Source organism: Bubalus kerabau, chromosome 1, assembly GCF_029407905.1.
Source record: "Bubalus kerabau isolate K-KA32 ecotype Philippines breed swamp buffalo chromosome 1, PCC_UOA_SB_1v2, whole genome shotgun sequence".
In the NCBI taxonomy this organism is placed as follows: domain Eukaryota; kingdom Metazoa; phylum Chordata; class Mammalia; order Artiodactyla; family Bovidae; genus Bubalus; species Bubalus kerabau.
The window spans coordinates 58377336-58396558 of NC_073624.1; the positions used below are offsets into that span (position 1 = coordinate 58377336).

The following is a 19223-nucleotide window of genomic DNA, read 5'->3' on the forward strand; positions in this document are numbered from 1 at the left end:
ATTAAAAAGATCATACACCTTGACCAAGTGGGCTTTATCCCAGGGATGCAAGGATTCTTCAATATCCGCAAATCAATCAATGTAATACACCACATGAACAAATTGAAAAATAAAAACCATATGATTATCTTAATAGATGTAGAGAAAGCCTTTGACAAAATTCAACATCCACTTATGATAAAAACTCTCCAGAAAGCAGGAATAGAAGGAACATACCTCAACATAATAAAAGCTATATATGACAAACCCACAGCAAACATTATCCTCAATGGTGAAAAATTGAAAGCATTTCCTCTAAAGTCAGGAACAAGACAAGGGTGCCCACTTTCACCATTACTATTCAACATAGTTTTGGAAGTTTTGGCCACAGCAATCAGAGCAGATTGTTTTTCTTGAGCAGTCCAGAGGAGTATACTCTCATCTGCTACCTGGGAGATATGAGCTTAGCTGTCATGTTCTCTAAGACAAATGTGGGAAGAAGGCACTGGGGCAGGTGGAGCATCTTTATTTACTGCATAGATATTCACTTAATTTCATTGTTTTTAAAGAGGCATCCCTCAGTTCATTGTGCCTGGTTTCTTAGAATTCATAATCTCTTTGCTTCAACCTCACCAGAAGGTAAATCTCCAATTTCTTGTCAGGTGGTGAAGGTTTATTTTCTTGGCTGGGTGATGAGTCTGGGGTCTAATTTCTAATATAGAGTTTCTATTCTGTTTTAGCTCCACCAGCACCTACAAAATTTCTTGCATTATTAATTCACAGGTAGTCAGTCTCTCTCATTCATAAGTCCTTTAGAGGAGTTGAATCATGAATAGATCTGCTTTTTATTCTTCCTCTTTGCAGATAGTTTGCTTTCCGAATCCTCATTTCTATATGATATTGATAAATCATCTGTTTATCATTGTCTAAATGTTTTCTAGATATTGCTCATCTGTTAACTTCCCTCCTGTTGTCCTTGTCCTTATGGTTTAGATCATTTTTGCAAAAGTTTTGCTGTCATATAAGTGAGATTTGAAAAGTAGCAAAACTAAATATGTTTTCTTAGCATGGAAGTCCTATTATTAACTTTAAAAGTATCTTACAAGGGCTTCCCAGGAGACATAAGAGACAGGGGTTCAATCCCTGGGTGTGGAAGATCCTTTGGAGGAAGGCATAGCTCCCAACTCCAGTATTCTTGTCTGGAGAATCCCATGGACAGAGGAGCCTGGCAGGCTATAGTCCAGGAGTTGCAAAGAGTTGAACATGACTGAAGCAACTTAGCACATACCCCTCTTATGCATATAATATGAAATTTTATGAATTTCTTTTTTTTTCCAAAAACGAGTCTACTTTTTGATGACATTGTGAAAAAAATGGACTTTTTATCAATTCCTATTTCAATATTTTCATTTTGTTCCTCTGATCGCATTAGAAATCAAAATATTTGTTGCTGTTTTTATGTTCTCTTGAGTCATTTTCATGTCCTGTTCTTCAACATGAACTTTGCAATTTACCAATCTTTGTCATCCAGTTTTTTCACTTTGTTTTCTTTCACACTCAATTTATAATTAAATTATACATATTTTTTGGCTGATTTCCATAGCACAGTCACATAACTATGGCCAGAATTAAGCTAATTTCTTCTTGCTAACATACACCATGAGAAATTTATGTAATTTAATTGATGTTAAGATATCTAACTGACATTGATATAATATATTGGTATGATATAAATTTAATTTCAGAGAACTTCATCTACAATAAATTTGTCACCAGGAGAAGTGGAAGAAGAAGATGATGATGAAAACACTTGTGGGCCCTCAGGACTCTGGGAAGCATTAACTCCTTGTAATGGATGTAGGAACCTTGGCTTCCCCATTCTTGCACAGGTAATGGTTTACTTTCTTAAGATACAATAAAACATAAAAATGGTTGCCTAAGTTTATAAATAAATCTTTTTTATTACCCACTGAAAATCCAATTAGTATTTTATTTATACTTTGAAATTTTTTCAGTTCAGGGTCAGTAAAATGCTTATATAACTAGCTGTACATGTATGCATAAGTCAACACATACTCTACATAATTATAATTTTATGTGATTTTATTTTGGTCATGATGCTAGCTCTAGAAAAATTGAGTTATATAAGAGGTTTTAGTATTTATGAGTTTGAAATATTTCATTTTAAAGAATGCTATTTTGAAATTAAATCATAATTCATATTTAAATAATAAAAAAATGATTTAAAAGAAAGCATGTGAGAGCTCTTTAAAAGCGTAGTGATTTTTTTTTTTCTTAGCACAATGGAATATTGTAAAATAATGTGTGCCACTGACAATTATGCACTACAATCCCAAAATGAGAATAGAACACTAAAACATTGATTATAATTTTGAAGTCATTTCACTACTCATTAAGTCACTTTTAATTTTATTGTGTCATCCTCAAATTTTTCTTGTGCATTATGATTCACAAGCCCTTAGAGGAGCTTCAGAAATAAGTAAAACAAGCCAAACAGAATTAGGAAATTTGAAGCCACAATGAATTCATCTCTACATGAAGATGAAAAAGCACTTAATATGAAAAATAATGTAATGGCAAAGGTGTGTTTATGTAACTACATAAAATATAAGTGGAAAAATAATCTAGGATAAGAAAGAATTCAGTATATCTCAAAAATATTATTTCCTGTTTTGCAACAAATATGAAGTAATTGTGTTCAAGAAACCATTACATGTTTTTACATCTATGTCATAATTTAATCACAGCCACCCAAATTCCAATATTGATTTATTGCACTTAAAGAATCTCTTTATCTTAATATGAACTATTTATGAAACTTTAAGACAATTTATACTGACCTTACAAAATTATTTTCAATATTTACCGGCCTGTGAGATGCATAAAGGTACATTAAGGATGTATTGCTCAGTGTCTATGATTTAATGCCAACATTGTTCCTGGCATATTGTCAGAATTACGTAGTATTTGAATTAAATGATTTTCTATAGGGTTTCATTTCTTCACTTGTTGATGTTTGGTAGAAACCAATGCAATCCTGTAAAACAATTATCCTTCAATTAAAAATAAATTAAAAAACACTTTTACGTATTTAAAAGGGTGTGTTTGTGTGTATGTTAGTCAAGGGTATAGAAGAAAAGAAATTAAGAAACATAGGTTTTGATTTTATTAATATACTTTTATCTGCTTAACAGTTTACCAGTAATTGAATGCTTTTACCTATTTTTTGGCTCATAAAATTAATATCTTTGTATTTTTATTTTCAAAAGTAGAATTCTTATAAAATAGCAGAACTCTAAGCTATCATAATATATGACTATATCTGGGTTCTCCATCACCTTATTAACTTTTACATTTATTTTTTAAATTTTAACTTATTTTGTTTTACTAGGTTTGGGAGTAGGTTTGGTAGTACCTTGCTTTTGTTTATAATTTTTAATATTTTTCTTTGGCATTTTTCTGTGTAGGCTTGTATCACTTGAATAAATATTGAGTATTACTATTTTAATAGCTATATTTACCCTAAAATGTTTCCCAATCTGAAGCTTTTCTTTCTTTTTTAATATTGTATGGGCATATGTTGTGTACTTTTTTTGTGTGTGTGTGTGTACTTTTTTTTACCATAAAATTCACTAAACTTTATGGTCTTTTTAAAAAATTCATTTCATCTAGAATTTCTTTAAAAAAATTTCAAATATGGCTTTATATTTGTTTTTAACTTGTTGATATCTAGTTTTTCTATGACCTCACATTTGACAATAACTCTCATTCCTTTCATTATATGCCATCATGCTTGGCTTGGGTTTTCTTCTGAATCTCTTATTTTAATTTTCCTATTTTTAAAAACAATGACCCACTTTGATATTTTTGCACGTATATTGCAGGAGAAATATCATTGTATTAACACTGTTAGCTGACATGATTGTCTGCTTTTTAATTTATATTTTATACTCTATCAAGTTTAAAAAGTATTCTTATTGGGTTTTTAATTGTTACTGCTTTAAATCTATAAACTTACTTGAGATGCAGTACCCTTTTAAAAAATGTATTTAATCTAACAAATCAAACAGAATTCTTTTACCAAGTTCTCATCTAGTCTTCTTTTACTAATGTTCTCAATTTGTAATGGGTTCCCCTTTAACATAGGTGTGTGTGTATGCTTAGTCACTTCAGTCATGTCTGACTCTTCATGACACTGTGGACTGTAGCCCTCCAGGCTCCTCTGTGCATGGGATACTACAGGCAAGAATATTAGAGTGGGTTGCCATGCCCTCCTCCAGGGCACCTTCCTGACCCAGAGATCAACCAGCATCTCTTACATCTCCTGCATTGGCAGGAGGTTTCTTTACCACTAGCACCAAACCTGCCTGCCAATGCAGGAGACATAAGAGATTCCTGGGTGGGGAAGATGCCCTCAAGGAAGACATGGCAACCCACTCCAATATTCTTGCCTGGAGAATCCCATAGACAGAGGAGCCTGGAGGGCTAGAGTCAATAGGGTCACAAAGATTCAGACATGACTAAAGTGACTTAGCACATATATATACATATATAATTGTAACAACATTTTTAATGTGATGATGCAAACTATAAAAATACTTATTATATTTCACAATAAAATTAATGCGCAATGGTTGACACACTAGAATAGCTTAAAACATTTGATATGATGCTAAAAGCTAAAAGCATAATCGTATGCTAAAAGCATAATCATATAAGCTAAAAGCATAATCATAAAAGCTAAAAGCATCATATCAAATATAAGTTTTTCCTATAACTTGCAACAACTTTGAACTCAGGATTTTCTGGACATATGATTCTGTTATTGAAGAAATTTTAAGGAAACTTTATTTAGAAGCCAGTTTTTTTCAGATCTGAATTATTTTGGGGGCCATTAAAATCAGTAAGCCATAAGCACTGTGCATATAGGGCCTCATGAGAAGTTACATGCACAAAGTTACACTGTGCGTGTCAGGGCCTCACTACCTTACAGTTTGGCACTGGAGCCTTTGCAGTCAGTGGAATTAGTATAGTGAGATGGCAAGAATACACAGAAGAACTGTACAAAAAAGGTCTTCACGACCCAGAAAATCTCGATGGTGTGATCAATGACCTAGAGCCAGACATCCTGGAATGTGAAGTCAAGTGGGCCTTAGAAAGCATCACTACGAACAAAGCCAGTGGAGGTGATAGAATTCCAGTTGAGCTCTTTCAAATCCTGAAAGATGATGCTGTGAAAGGACTGCACTCAATATGCCAGCACATTTGGAAAACTCAGCAGTGGCCACAGGACTGGAAAAGGTCAGTTTTCATTCCAATCCCAAAGAAAGGCAATGCCAAAGAATGCTCAACTACCGCACAATTGCACTCATCTCACACGCTAGTAAAGTAATGCTTAAAATTCTCCAAGCCAGGCTTCAGCAATACGTGAACCGTGAACTTCCTGATGTTCAAGCTGGTTTTAGAAAAGGCAGAGGAACCAGACATCAAATTGCCAACATCCCCTGGATCATGGAAAAAGCAAGAAAGTTCCAGAAAAACATCTCTTTCTGCTTTATTGACTATGCCAAAGCCTTTGACTGTGTGGATCACAATAAACTGTGGACAATTCTGAAAGAGATGGGAATACCAGACCACCTGACCTGCCTCTTGAGAAACCTGTATGCAGGTCAGGAAGCAACAGTTAGAACTGGACATGGAACAACAGACTGGTTCCAAATAGGAAAAGGAGTACGTCACAGCTGTATATTGTCACCCTGTTTATTTAACTTCTATGCAGAGTACATCATGAGAAATGCTGCACTGGAAGAAACACAAGCTGGAATCAAGATTGCTGGGAGAAATATCAATAACCTCAGATATGCAGATGACACCACCCTTATGGCAGAAAGTGAAGAGGAACTCAAAAGCCTCTTGATGAAAGTGAAAGTGGAGAGTGAAAAAGTGGACTTAAAGCTCAATATTCAGAAAACTAAGATCATGGCATCTGGTCCCATGACTTTATGGTAAATAGATGGGGAAACAGTGGAAACAGTGCCAGACTTTATTTTTCTGGGCTCCAAAATCACTGCAGATGGTGACTGCAGCCATGAAATTAAAAGACGCTTACTCCTTGGAAGAAAAGTTATGACCAACCTAGATAGCATTTTCAAAAGCAGAGACATTACTTTGCCAACAAAGGTCCTTCTAGTCAAGGCTATGGTTTTTCCTGTGGTCATGTATGGATGTGAGAGTTGGACTGTGAAGAAGGCTGAGCGCTGAAGAATTGCTGCTTTTGAACTGTGGTGTTGGAGAAGACTCTTGAGAGTCCCTTGGACTGCAAGGAGATCCAACCAGTCCATTCTGAAGGAGATCAGCCCTGGGATTTCTTTGGAAGGAATGATGCTAAAGCTGAAGCTCTAGTACTCTGGCCACCTCATGCGAAGAGTTGACTCATTGGAAAAGACTCTGATGTTGGGAGGGATTGGGGGCAAGAGGAGAAGAGGACGACAGAGGATGAGATGGCTGGATAGCATCACTGACTCGATGGACATAAGTCTGAGTGAACTCCGGCAGTTGGTGATGGACAGGGAGGCCTGGCGTGCTGCAATTTATGGGGTCGCAAAGAGTCGGACACAACTGAGCGACTGATCTGATCTGATCTGATCTAGCAGATTCTTATATATTCAGATTTTCTGGATTGAAATAAATATAATTTATTCTTCTTTGCTGGATCTAGCAAACAGGTATTAAATATCTTGTATTCAAAGTAGAGTGCTAAACTTCAGAAACATGAGGATTATGGAAATACAAACTTAACTAGGAGCCAGGTTACTTTTACATTCTGATTCTGGGCTTTAAAACTATATTATTTATCACTTTCAGATTCTTAGATTTTGTACTTGCAAAATTAGAACATTGCTTGGTCTTTTGGATCTTAATTTCCAAACTCATTTAATTTCTAGTTTTTGTCTATATTTTGAATTGATCCTATATTCAAGTTTCATCTATTTTTTCTGGTTTTAGAAGGTATTTTCTTCTCTTACTGTGACTAGATTGTTGAAGGTTTTATAAGAAGCAATTCCTTTCAAATTTATGAGACTTGGTAATTCTGAATAACAGGATTAAAATGAAAATATATATAATATATTGGGCACTTTAGTATAATATCAAAGCAGTTAAATAAAATTTAAGCTGGGCAAAGAATTAGAAAAGAAATCAAGAATGAAGGGACTGGGAATATGAAGCCCTTTCTGGAAAGTATAATTAAACTGAAATTTGTTTTTCAACATTCTTGGCAATAACAATCACTACTATTTTGAAAATGGAAGTGAGAAGGGAGGAAGTAGAATTCAGAAGTGAGCAAGAACAAAGGTGGGGTTGGGGAAAGATCCTCTAGAGCAGATAATCAACTATTAGATAAGGCCCAAGAATGAATATGGGAGTTACACTTTATAGTTCTCCCATTTGTGTTGTTGCAATAGAACTTGGGAGCCATCTGAACAGGAGAAAATCCAATAAAGGTGCTAGGAATAAAGTATAAAACTGTACCTTGTGTTTGCTCAAATGGCAAATCCAAATCTGAAATATTTGATTGACTGATATGCTCACAAAAAGCTACAGTGAGATCAGGTATTGTCTGGCCATAGGAAACTGAAGTCATAAAAGAAAGTGTGGGGGAAGGGAAACTTTTGAATGAAGATGAAATAAGAAGAGAGAGGAATTTTGTTACTTGAGTTCAGTGAATGCAATGAATACATCTGAACAAATAAAGAGCAGTGCTGTTTCATAAGAACTGTAATCCCATATACCTTGGGCTTTTTGTGCTGTAGGCATCTTGCTAAGCTTTGTTGCTTTTGCAGATGTTGGAATGACTTAGGTGCGTCTTGTTTTTTCTCTAAAGAATTTCTCTTCTTTCAAGACTCACCTAAAGACGCATCTGCTTTTTTGTCTAAACCTTCTCATCTGGAGTTAGGTGTACTCTCACCCCAGTTCCCTGGCTTCCATGGCATTTCACTTCTGCCTTTGCCTGTTATTTACATCCTTGTCTCTTTCTCTTGGGCTTCCCAGGTGACCGCACAGTGACTGTGCAGGAAACACAGGCAATGCGGGTTCTATCCCTGGGTTCGGAAGATTCCCTCGAGTAGAACATGGCAACCCACTCCAGGATTCTTGCCTGGGAAATCCCATGGAGAGAGGAGCCTGGCAGGCTGTAGTTCAGAGGGTCGCAAAGAGTCGGACACGACTGAACATGCACACACACTGTTTACACAATGCCTAAAGTGATGCCAGATATTTTACATGTAACTATCTAAAGAAATTCACCCATTCCAGTCCATTTTAGTTCACTGATTCCTGGAATGTCAACATTCACTCTTGCCATCTCCTGTTTGACCACTTCCAATTTGCCTTGATTCATGGACCTGACATTCCAGGTTCCTATGCAATATTGCTTTTTACAGCATCGGACCTTGCTTCTATCACCAGTCACATCCATGACTGTGTGTTGTTTTTGCTTTGGCTCCATCCCTTCATTCTTTATGGAGTTATTTCTCCACTGATCTCCAGTAGCATATTGGGCCCCTACTGACCTGGGGAGTTCTTCTTTCAGTATCCTATCATTTTGCCTTTTCATACTGTTCATGGGGTTCTCAAGTCAAGAATACTGAAGCGGTTTGCCATTCCCTTCTCCAGTGGACCACATTCTGTCAGACCTCACCTCCATGACCCGCCTGTCTTGGGTGGCCCCACAGGGCATGGCTTAGTTTCATTGAGTTAGACAAGGCTGTGGTCCTAGTGTGATTAGATTGACTAGTTTTCTGTGAGTATGGTTTCAGTGTGTCTGCCCTCTGATGTCCTCTTGCAACACCTACCGTCTTACTTGGGTTTCTCTTACCTTGTACGTGGGGTATCTCTTCATGGCTGCTCCAGCAAAGTGCAGCGGCTTCTCCTTACCTTGGACGAGGTGTATCTCCTCAACGCCGCCCTTCCTGACCTTCAATGTGGGATAGCTTCTCTAGGCCTTCCTGCACCCGCACAGCCACTGCTCCTTGGAGGTGGGGTTGTTCCTCCCGGCCGCCACGCTTGGCCTCCGACCTGGGGTAGCTCCTCTCCGCTGCTCCTGCGCTGTCGCAGCCTGGCACTCTGGGGGGCGATCCTGACCTCGGACTTGGGGTAGCTCCTCTCGGCTGTGCTCTGTGTGCCATTGCAGCTGCCCGCGCTCATCTCACATGCTAGTAAAGTAATGCTCAAAATTCTCCAAGCCAGTCTTCAGCAATACGTGAACCATGAACTTCCAGATGTTCAAGCTGGTTTTAGAAAAGGCAGAGGAACCAGACATCAAATTGCCAACATCCCCTGGATCATCGAAAAAGCAAGAGTTCCAGAAAAACATCTATTTCTGCTTTATTGACTATGCCAAAGCCTTTGACTGTGTGGATCACAATAAACTGTGGACAATTCTGAAAGAGATGGGAATACCAGACCACCTGACCTGCCTCTTGAGAAACCTGTATGCAGGTCAGGAAGCAACAGTTAGAACTGGACATGGAACAACAGACTGGTTCCAAATAGGAAAAGGAGTACGTCAAGGCTGTATATTGTCACCCTGCTTATTTAATTTATATGCAGAGTACATTATGAGAAATGCTGGGCTGGAAGAAGCACAAGCTGGAATCAAGATTTCTGGGAGAAATATCAATAATCTCAGATAAGCCTTTCCTGGTTGCTCAGACGGTAAGGCGTCTGCCTACAATGCAGGAGCCCTGGGTTCAATCCCTGGGTTGGGAAGATCCCCTGGAGAAGGAAATGGCAATCCACTCCAGTATTACTGCCTTGAAAACCCCATGGACAGAGTAGCCTGGTAGGCTACAGTCCATGGGGCCACAAAGAGTTGGACACGACTGAGCAACTTCACACTTTCAGATATGCAGATGACACCACCCATATGGCAGAAAATGAAAAGGAACTCAAAAGCCTCTTGATGAAAGTGAAAGTGGAGAGTGAAAAAGTTGGCTTAAAGCTCAACATTCAGAAAACGAAGATCATGGCATCTGGTCACATCACTTCATGGGAAATAGATGGGGAAACAGTGGAAACAGTGTCAGACTTTATTTTTTTGGGCTCCAAAATCACTGCAGATGGTGGCTACAGCCATGAAATTAAAAGATGCTTACTCCTTGGAAGAAAAGTTATGACCAACCTAGATAGCATATTGAAAAGCAGAGATATTACTTTGCCAACAGAGGTCCATCTAGTCAAGGCTATGGTTTTTCCTGTGGTCATGTATTGATGTGAGAGTTGGACTTTGAAGAAGGCTGAGCGCGGAAGAATTGCTGCTTTTAAACTGTGGTGTTGGAGAAGACTCTTGAGAGTCTCTTGGACTGCAAGGAGATCCAACCAGTCCATTCTGAAGGAGATCAGCCCTGGGATTTCTTTGGAAGGAATGATGCTAAAGCTGAAGCTCCAGTACTTTGGCCACCTCATGCGAAGAGTTGACTCATTGGAAAAGACTGATGTTGGGAGGGGCTGGGGCCAGGAGGAGAAGGGGACGACAGAGGATGAGATGGCTGGATGGCATCATTGACTCGATGGACGTGAGTCTGAGTGAACTCCGGGAGTTGGTGATGGAAAGGGAGGCCTGGCATGCTGCGATTCATGGGGTCGCAAAGAGTCAGACGACTGAGTGATTGAACTGAACTGATCTAAAGAAAGAAACAGGTAAATTACTGAAGGTCATAGTTGGGTGTTATGTTGCTTTGTAGGCCTCATTCTATGTTGTTCTGCCTCCTATCAGTTGCTTCTGTCCTTTGTTATTTATTTTGTAATAAATAGAAATTTCTTTGGCTAATAAATGTGGATCACAGATAGATCAAAATTTTTGAGAGTAATCTTCAGCATTTTATTCTGTCACCTGTTCATTTAATCACAAATATCAAGTGAAGGGAAGGCTACAGATAGTTCAGAGCCTGATTATAAATTCCTATTTAGTTTCACTACTATGCGTTCTTGTTAGTAGAACATATGTTATTAGAGCAGAAAATATGTGTTGAGTTTATTGTGGTAGATGATTTATTGCTTTCCTCCACAGTCTCAGATGAGCCACCTCTACACCGTGTGCAGCTTTGAGGGCTTTGAGGCTCTTGCCTAAAGAGTCAATCCTGATGCGTGGAGACCCTCTGTTCACCACCCTGCTTACTCATGTAGCCTTCACTCTGTAAGGTTGAGATGAGGAGTCTGGATACTAAACCTTTAACTGTTTTTGGAACAGGCTTATCAGTAGTCTCCACTCCTGCAATTCCCATACTCATGCTGCCCCATGGGGAGAGGCCAACAGCTTTTACTGATGGGCTGGAAGTACCCTCTGAGAACACAAGGACTTGCAGTCCTTGCTAACAACAATCATAAGACATGTTGAAATTAACCATAATGACCATACTGACTGGGCTTCCTCCTGGATCTCTGAAGGTTGCTCCTGCTGGGCTGTTGTTTCTCTTCTGAGTTTGCAGACACGGTTACAGTCACATCCACAGCATTAGTGGTGATGCCTATTGTTACAATTGCTCCTATCAGGCTTTGTAGGCTTTGCAATTGCAGAAGTATGTGAACTGTTGAAGGCAGTGTATGTGGAAGGCATGTTAAATTCATTCCTCCCCAGCATAATCATACTGCTGCTGCTGCTAAGTCGCTTCAGTTGTGTCCGACTCTGTGCGGCCCCATAGACGGCAGCCTGCCAGGCTCCCCCGTCTCTGGGATTCTCCAGCCAAGAACACTGGAGTGGGTTGCCATTTCCTTCTCCAATGCATGAAAGTGAAAAGTGAAAGTGAAGTCTCTCAGTCATGTCCGACTGGTCGCGACCCCATGGACTGCAGCCTACCAGGCTCCTCCGCCCATGGGATTTTCCAGGCAAGAGTACTGGAGTGAGTTGCCGTTGCCTTCTGCATAATCATACTAAGTGGCTCTAAACTCATCACGGTTTATGTAAAGGCTCTGAATGCTCACTCGATCTTGATTTCTTCCATAGAAAAAGGTAGCGCTTGCCTAGGGAAAGACAAGTAAAGAAAGTGATACCAATAAAACTGCTTCCTTCTCTTTCTGTAGCTAAACAACAAGAGCTTATAGTAAGAATTTTGAGCTTTCAACTCTACTCTGCCATTTGATGCAAGAAGTTCTCCTACAGTATCTCTACAATGACCACTCTAGTTTTTCTGGGACAGTTTGTGTCAGTAAGAATACTTATTAAAATACACTTTTGTTAGTATTTATCCTGGTCAGGCGATATGTGCTTTAGTAATTTGATGTATGTGTGTGTGTGCTCAATTGGGTCCAACTCTTTGTTACCCCATGGACTGTAGCCCACCAGGCTCCTCTGTCCATGGAATTTTCCAGGCAAGAATATTGATGGGGGATGGGGGGTTCTCATTTCCTATTCCAGAGATCTTCCCAACCCAGGGATTGAACCTGCGTCTCTTGCATCTGCTGTATTGGCAGGTGGATTCTTTACCGCCGTACCACCTGGGAAGCCCAGTATTTTGATAGGTACTAACAAATTATGCACATCTCACTGTCACTGATTTATACAAAAATAAGTACATGGCAGTCTTGGGGAGACATAGATTCTGCAAAATGTCCGCCTGCCTGGGTTGGAGTATATGTTCAAGATTAGATTGGGTGGTCAGGCTGCTGCAGATGGCAATATGATATTGGATATGAAATTAACGGTTGCTGACAGCTAACAAATCTCTGCAATACAGCCTTGGGGAACTCTTTGGAGAAATACTAGGAACCTCTTTAGTGTGCCATGGCCTCCAAATGAGGCTCATTTGGCCTTGAGTCCTTCCAAAAATTAAGAGTATTTTCCAGATGAGCCTCTGTACCAAAGCCTCTGCAGGACTTTTAGCTGTTCTCCCTAAGCATCCTGGCCCCATCTTTTGGAGACTTACCACTAGGCACTTCTTCCCTTTTCTTATATCCAGTTATGTCCAGAATGTTCCTAGCTGGGGTGGCCTGAGTTCTGCTGTGAGCATTTGCTGATGGTCTCAGGATATAAATGAGGGTTTTCCACTGAATAAAAAGATCCCCTCTATCTGGAGGGGGACACAGCTGAAGGTAAAAAGAGCAGCCACTGGCAAGCTTCAGGCGGAGCTGTTTTTTACTGTTATGAATGGATATCTCTACAAACTTCAAGGGAAGCAGCCTGGTTAACTCTAAGATCTGTGTAGACTTTTTACCTCTCTCCTGGGCAGCAGAGCTGTGCCTGTTAGAGTCATCACAGATAGCAGCTGGTTGGGCCAGAAGCATGACATCAGGCAGTGTGAGGTGGGGGCTGGTACAAAAGATGCCCATAGTTACCATTCGGGCCCGGTTGTGCACATCAATCACTTCTCCTTTCCTGCTGACCTGTATAAAGTCACTCTCAAACACTGGCGCATATTGGAATATAGGGTACTCCCCCTTGTACAGTTATCGCTGCAGTTTCCCCATGGAGGTGTTAAACAGACTCATGGCAAGACTGCTTTTAGCTGAGTAGTGTGCTAATGTATATTGGCTGTTCTTCACTTTTATCAAGATAGCTCCTAGAGCCTTCTCCCAAGCCTTCCTTACCACACCTTGTAGAGAGAGTGTCCTGTTTCCCTGGTCTCTCCAGAAGTTGGGCTAACAGTGGTCTCCTGCAGACTTTGCCTCTGAGTGACTGAGGGCAAGGTGTGGGAGCTGATTACCGACTACTGAGTGCTAGAGACAGTTTCTTCTGGACCTGACTGTGCCCTGCCTAGAGCATGGAGATGTCAGGGTGTGCAGAAGCCAGGCTTCCAGTAGATGTCAGGGTGTGCAGATATAAAAGTGTGCAGTTTTCAGGGTCCCAGTATATCAGGGTGCTCAGATGTTAAGGTGCACAGATATTGGTATTCAATCATAATCCCATTGTATCTCTCCTCCAGAAACTGTACCCTTCTGCTAAGCCTAAACTACCTTGAGGGACCCTTCTTATCCTCTCCTGCCCATTGTGACCCGGGCTCATCACACAGACCTTTGTCAATGTCATGCAACAGTCCCGCCCTCAAAGCAGGGTAACTGTCCTCTCTACTTCACCCATCCTCCTCACCAGGGCACATTGCCACAGCTCAGAAGACCACTCCCTCCTCCCCAGGCCCATCTGAGGATCTTAATACTTACTGACAAATTGCTTTCAAAAAGGGTTGGGCAAACTTTCTGTTAGGTATGAGTTTAAAATATGCATACTCTCTTAACCAGCATTTCTAACTGCTGACAATTAGAATTAATTGTAGGCAATTTCAGAGAAGGCAATGGCACCCAACTCCAGTACTCTTGCCTGGAAAATCCCATGGATGGAGGAGCCTGGTGGGCTGCAGTCCATGGGGTCGCGAAGAGTCAGACACGACTGAGCGACTTCACTTTCACTTTTCACTTTCATGCATTGGAGAAGGAAATGGCAACCCACTCCAGAGTTCTTGCCTGGAGAATCCCAGGGACGGAGGAGCCTGGTGGGCTGCTGTCTATGGGGTCGCACAGAGTCGGACACGACTGAAGTGACTTAGCAGCAGTAGCAGCAGCAGCAGGCAATTTACCTTAAAGACAGTTGGAAAAGTTGGTAAACAAACTGGATGTATAGAATGTTTATCAAGGTTTATTGTAGCAAAAACAATCATAAAAAAGATTAATATCTTATAATAAGGATTTGGTTAAATAGATTATGGAGCATTCTGTGAAAGAATACTCTGAAGTCATAAGAATGATTATGTAGTTCCTTATTTATTGAAATGAAAAGATATACCTGATAATATTCTTTTTTTTTTTAATTTTATTTTTAAACTTTACAAAATTGTATTAGTTTTGCCAAATATCAAAATGAATCCGCCACAGGTATATATGTGTTCCCCATCCTGAACCCTCCTCCCTCCCCATACCATCCCTCTGGGTTGTCCCAGTGCACTAGTCCCAAGCATCCAGTATCGTGCATCGAACCTGGACTGGTGACTCATTTCATACATGATATTTTACATGTTTCAATGCCATTCTCCCAAATTTTCCCAACCTCCCTCTCCCACAGAGTCCATAAAACTGTTCTATACATCAGTGTCTCTTTTGCTGTCTCGTACACAGGGTTATTGTTACCATCTTTCTAAATTCCATATATATGCATTAGTATACTGTATTGGTGTTTTTCTTTCTGGCTTACTTCACTCTGTATTATAGGCTCCAGTTTCATCCACCTCATTAGAACTGATTCAAATGTATTCTTTTTAATGGCTGAGTAATACTCCATTGTGTATATGTACCACAGCTTTCTTATCCATTCATCTGCTGATGGACATGTAGGTTGCTTCCATGTCCTGGCTATTATAAACAGTGCTGCGATGAACATTGGGGTACACGTGTCTCTTTCCCTTCTGGTTTCCTCAGTGTGTATGCCCAACAGTGGGATTGCTGGGTCATAAGGCAGGTCTATTTCCAGTTTTTTAAGGAATCTCCACACTGTTCTCCATAGTGGCTGTACTAGTTTGCATTCCCACCAACAGTGTAAGAGGGTTCCCTTTTCTCCACACCCTCTCCAGCATTTATTACTTGTAGACATTTGGATCGCAGCCATTCTGACTGGTGTGAAATGGTACCTCATAGTGGTTTGGATTTGCATTTCTCTGATAATGAGTGATGTTGAGCATCTTTTCATGTGTTTGTTAGCCATCTGTATGTCTTCTTTGGAGAAATGTCTATTTAGTTCTTTGACCCATTTTTTGATTGGGTCATTTATTTTTCTGGAGTTGAGCTGTAGGAGTTGCTTGTATATTTTTGAGATTAGTTGTTTGTCAGTTGCTTCATTTGCTATTATTCTCTCCGATTCTGAAGGCTGTCTTTTCACCTTGCTAATAGTTTCCTTTGATGTGCAAAAGCTTTTAAGTTTAATTAGGTCCCATTTGTTTATTTTTGCTTTTATTTCCAATATTCTGGGAGGTGGGTCATAGAGGATCCTGCTGTGATGTATGTCAGAGAGTATTTTGCCTATGTTCTCCTCTAGGAGTTTTATAGTTTCTGGTCTTACGTTTAGATCTTTAATCCATTTTGAGTTTATTTTTGTGTATGGTGTTAGAAAGTGTTCTAGTTTCAACAAGTGGTTGACCAGTTTTCCCAGCACCACTTGTTAAAGAGATTGTCTTTAATCCATTGTATATTCTTGCCTCCTTTGTCAAAGATAAGGTGTCCATAGGTGTGTGGATTTATCTCTGGGCTTTCTATTTTGTTCCATTGATCTATATTTCTGTCTTTGTGCCAGTACCATACTGTCTTGATAACTGTGGCTTTGTAGTAGAGCCTGAAGTCAAGCAGGTTGATTCCTCCAGTTCCATTCTTCTTTCTCAAGATCGCTTTGGCTATTCGAGGTTTTTTGTATTTCCATACAAATTGTGAAATTATTTGTTCTAGCTCTGTGAAGAATACTGTTGGTAGCTTGATAGGGATTGCATTGAATCTATAAATTGCTTTGGGTAGTATACTCATTTTCACTATATTGATTCTTCCAATCCATGAACATGGTATATTTCTCCATCTATTAGTGTCCTCTTTGATTTCTTTCACCAGTGTTTTATAGTTTTCTATATATAGGTCTTTAGTTTCTTTAGGTAGATATATTCCTAAGTATTTTATTCTTTCCATTGCAATGGTGAATGGAATTGTTTCCTTAATTTCTCTTTCTGTTTTCTCATTATTAGTGTATAGGAATGCAAGGGATTTCTGTGTGTTGATTTTATATCCTGCAACTTTACTATAGTCATTAATTAGTTCTAGTAATTTTCTGGTGGAGTCTTTAGGGTTTTCTATGTAGAGGATCATGTCATCTGCAAATAGTGAGAGTTTTACTTCTTCTTTTCCAATTTGGATTCCTTTTATTTCTTTTTCTGCTCTGATTGCTGTGGCCAAAACTTCCAAAACTATGTTGAATAGTAATGGTGAAAGTGGGCACTCTTGTCTTGTTCCTGACTTTAGAGGAAATGCTTTCAATTTTTCACCATTGAGGATAATGTTTGCTGTGGGTTTGTCATATATAGCTTTTATTATGTTGAGATATGTTCCTTCTATTCCTGCTTTCTGGAGAGTTTTTATCATAAATGGATGTTGAATTTTGTCAAAGGCTTTCTCTGCATCTATTGAGATAATCATATGGTTTTTATTTTTCAATTTGTTCATGTGGTGTATTACATTGATTGATTTGCGGATATTGAAGAATCCTTGCATCCCTGGGATAAAGCCCACTTGCCCATCACAAGCACGGAAATTGAAACTGTAATAAAAAATCTTCCAGCAAACAAAAACCCAGGTCCAGATGGCTTCACAGCTGAATTATACCAAAAAGTTAGAGAAGAGCTAACACCTATCCTTCTCAAACTCTTCCAGAAAATTGCAGAGGAAGGTAAACTTCCAAACTCATTCTATGAGGCCACCATCACCCTAATACCAAAACCTGACAAAGATCCCACAAAAAAAGAAAACTACAGGCCAATATCACTGATGAACATAGATGCAAAAATCCTTAACAAAATTCTAGCAATCAGAATCCAACAACACATTAAAAAGATCATACACCATGATAATATTCTTTTAAGAAAAAGAGAAAAGCAAACATTTCAGACTAGGTTTATACCTGTGATCCAATTTATGTAAAATCATCCATATGTGTGTTTGGGTATGAAATTATAATATATTCAACGAAATGTTTAAAGTGCTTGTCCCTGGATGGTGTAATTTTTATTTTCTTTATACTTCCTGTTTTCTCTTAGGATACTTATTTACTTCTATTACTGGGATGAATTAAGCTATTTTTAGTAACAATATTTTTACAGCCCTCAAAAATTTTATGTTTTGACCTATTCTCAAGTTGCTGAGATTTTCCCTAGACATCTGTACCCTAACTGTACAGTGGAAAGAGCCTTGAACATCATATATATGCTCTAGTCTTTACTATCAAATTGGCTTATTAAAGAAGTAGTCAGAAATTTTGCTATCATAAATAGTATAAATTCAGTAAAATTAAAATATACTTATTGGAATGACAATTTACATAACACACACATACATGCACATGTAAGGCCATTTTTTTTGAGTTTTTTGTCTGTTCTGCAAGTAAAAATGAACACTTTCTTCCCTTCATATTGAAGTATCTGGTTATTTCTGGAAATATGAATACTTTATTATTTATTTATTGAGAGGCTTAGTCACATATCAATAGCAGTTCTTACTGGCCTATCCAAAATCTTTATATTTTAATTTCCACTTCACGTTTACATTGTCTATAATTAGTAAAAAGAATAAGCCTAACATATATTTAGTAATCAAACTAACCTTTCAAATCTATCCAAGAGATTCTGATATTTGTTGAAAGGAATAGGTAGCACTGGATACAGTATAATTTAAATTAGGTGCTTTTTTAAAATATAAATTTATTTATTTTAATTGGAGGCTAATTACTTTAGAATACTGTATTGGTTTTCCCATAATCTACATGAATCCGCCACGGGTGTACTCGTGTTCCCCATCCTGAACCCCTTTCCCACCTCCCTCCCCATACCGTCCCTCTGGGTCATCCCAGTGCACCAGCCGGGAACACCCTGTCTCATGCATCAAACCTGGACTGGCGATTCATTTCACATATGATGATATACATGTTTCAATACCATTCTCCCAAATCATCCCAACCTCGCCCTCTCCCACAGAGTCCAAAAGACTGTTCTATACATCTGTGCCTCTTTTGCTGTCTTGCATACAGGGTTATCGTTACCATCTTTCTAAAGTCCATATATATGCATTACTATACTGTATTGGTGTTTTTCTTTCTGGCTTACTTCACTCTGTATAATAGGCTCCAGTTTCATCCACCTCATTAGAACTGATTCAAATGTATTCTTTTTAATGGCTGAGTAATACTCCATTGTGTATATGTACCACAGCTTTCTTATCCATTCATCTGCTGATGGACATGTAGGTTGCTTCCATGTCCTGGCTATTATAAACAGTGCTGCGATGAACATTGGGGTACACATGTCTCTTTCAATTCTGGTTTCCTCAGTGTGTATGCCCAACAGTGGGATTGCTGGGTCGTATGGCAGTTCTATTTCCAGTTTTTTAAGGAATCTCCACACTCTTCGCCATAGTGGCTGTACTTGTTTACATTCCCACCAACAGTGTAAGAGGGTTCCCTTTTCTCCACACCCTCTCCAGCATTTATTGCTTGTAGA

At 39.1% G+C, this 19223-nt stretch overlaps 2 protein-coding genes across 6 annotated transcripts in view; one reads left to right on the forward strand and one right to left on the reverse strand.

Annotated features, from left to right (window-relative positions):
- Nucleotides 1-19223, forward strand: part of ANKS1B (ankyrin repeat and sterile alpha motif domain containing 1B) — a 1161043-nt gene that overhangs the window by 283481 nt on the left and 858339 nt on the right. For all 5 annotated transcript variants that reach the window (XM_055576264.1, XM_055576282.1, XM_055576254.1 and 2 more), the window contains exon 9: nucleotides 1725-1868. In XM_055576264.1, coding sequence (XP_055432239.1) covers nucleotides 1725-1868 — 144 coding nt within the window. The remainder of the gene's footprint in view (nucleotides 1-1724; nucleotides 1869-19223) is intronic.
- The window catches only part of GARIN6 (golgi associated RAB2 interactor family member 6), a 43373-nt gene continuing 36097 nt past the window's right edge, over nucleotides 11948-19223 (reverse strand). The window contains 2 exon segments of the mRNA XM_055565973.1: nucleotides 11948-12018; nucleotides 12921-13586. Coding sequence (XP_055421948.1) covers nucleotides 11948-12018; nucleotides 12921-13586 — 737 coding nt within the window.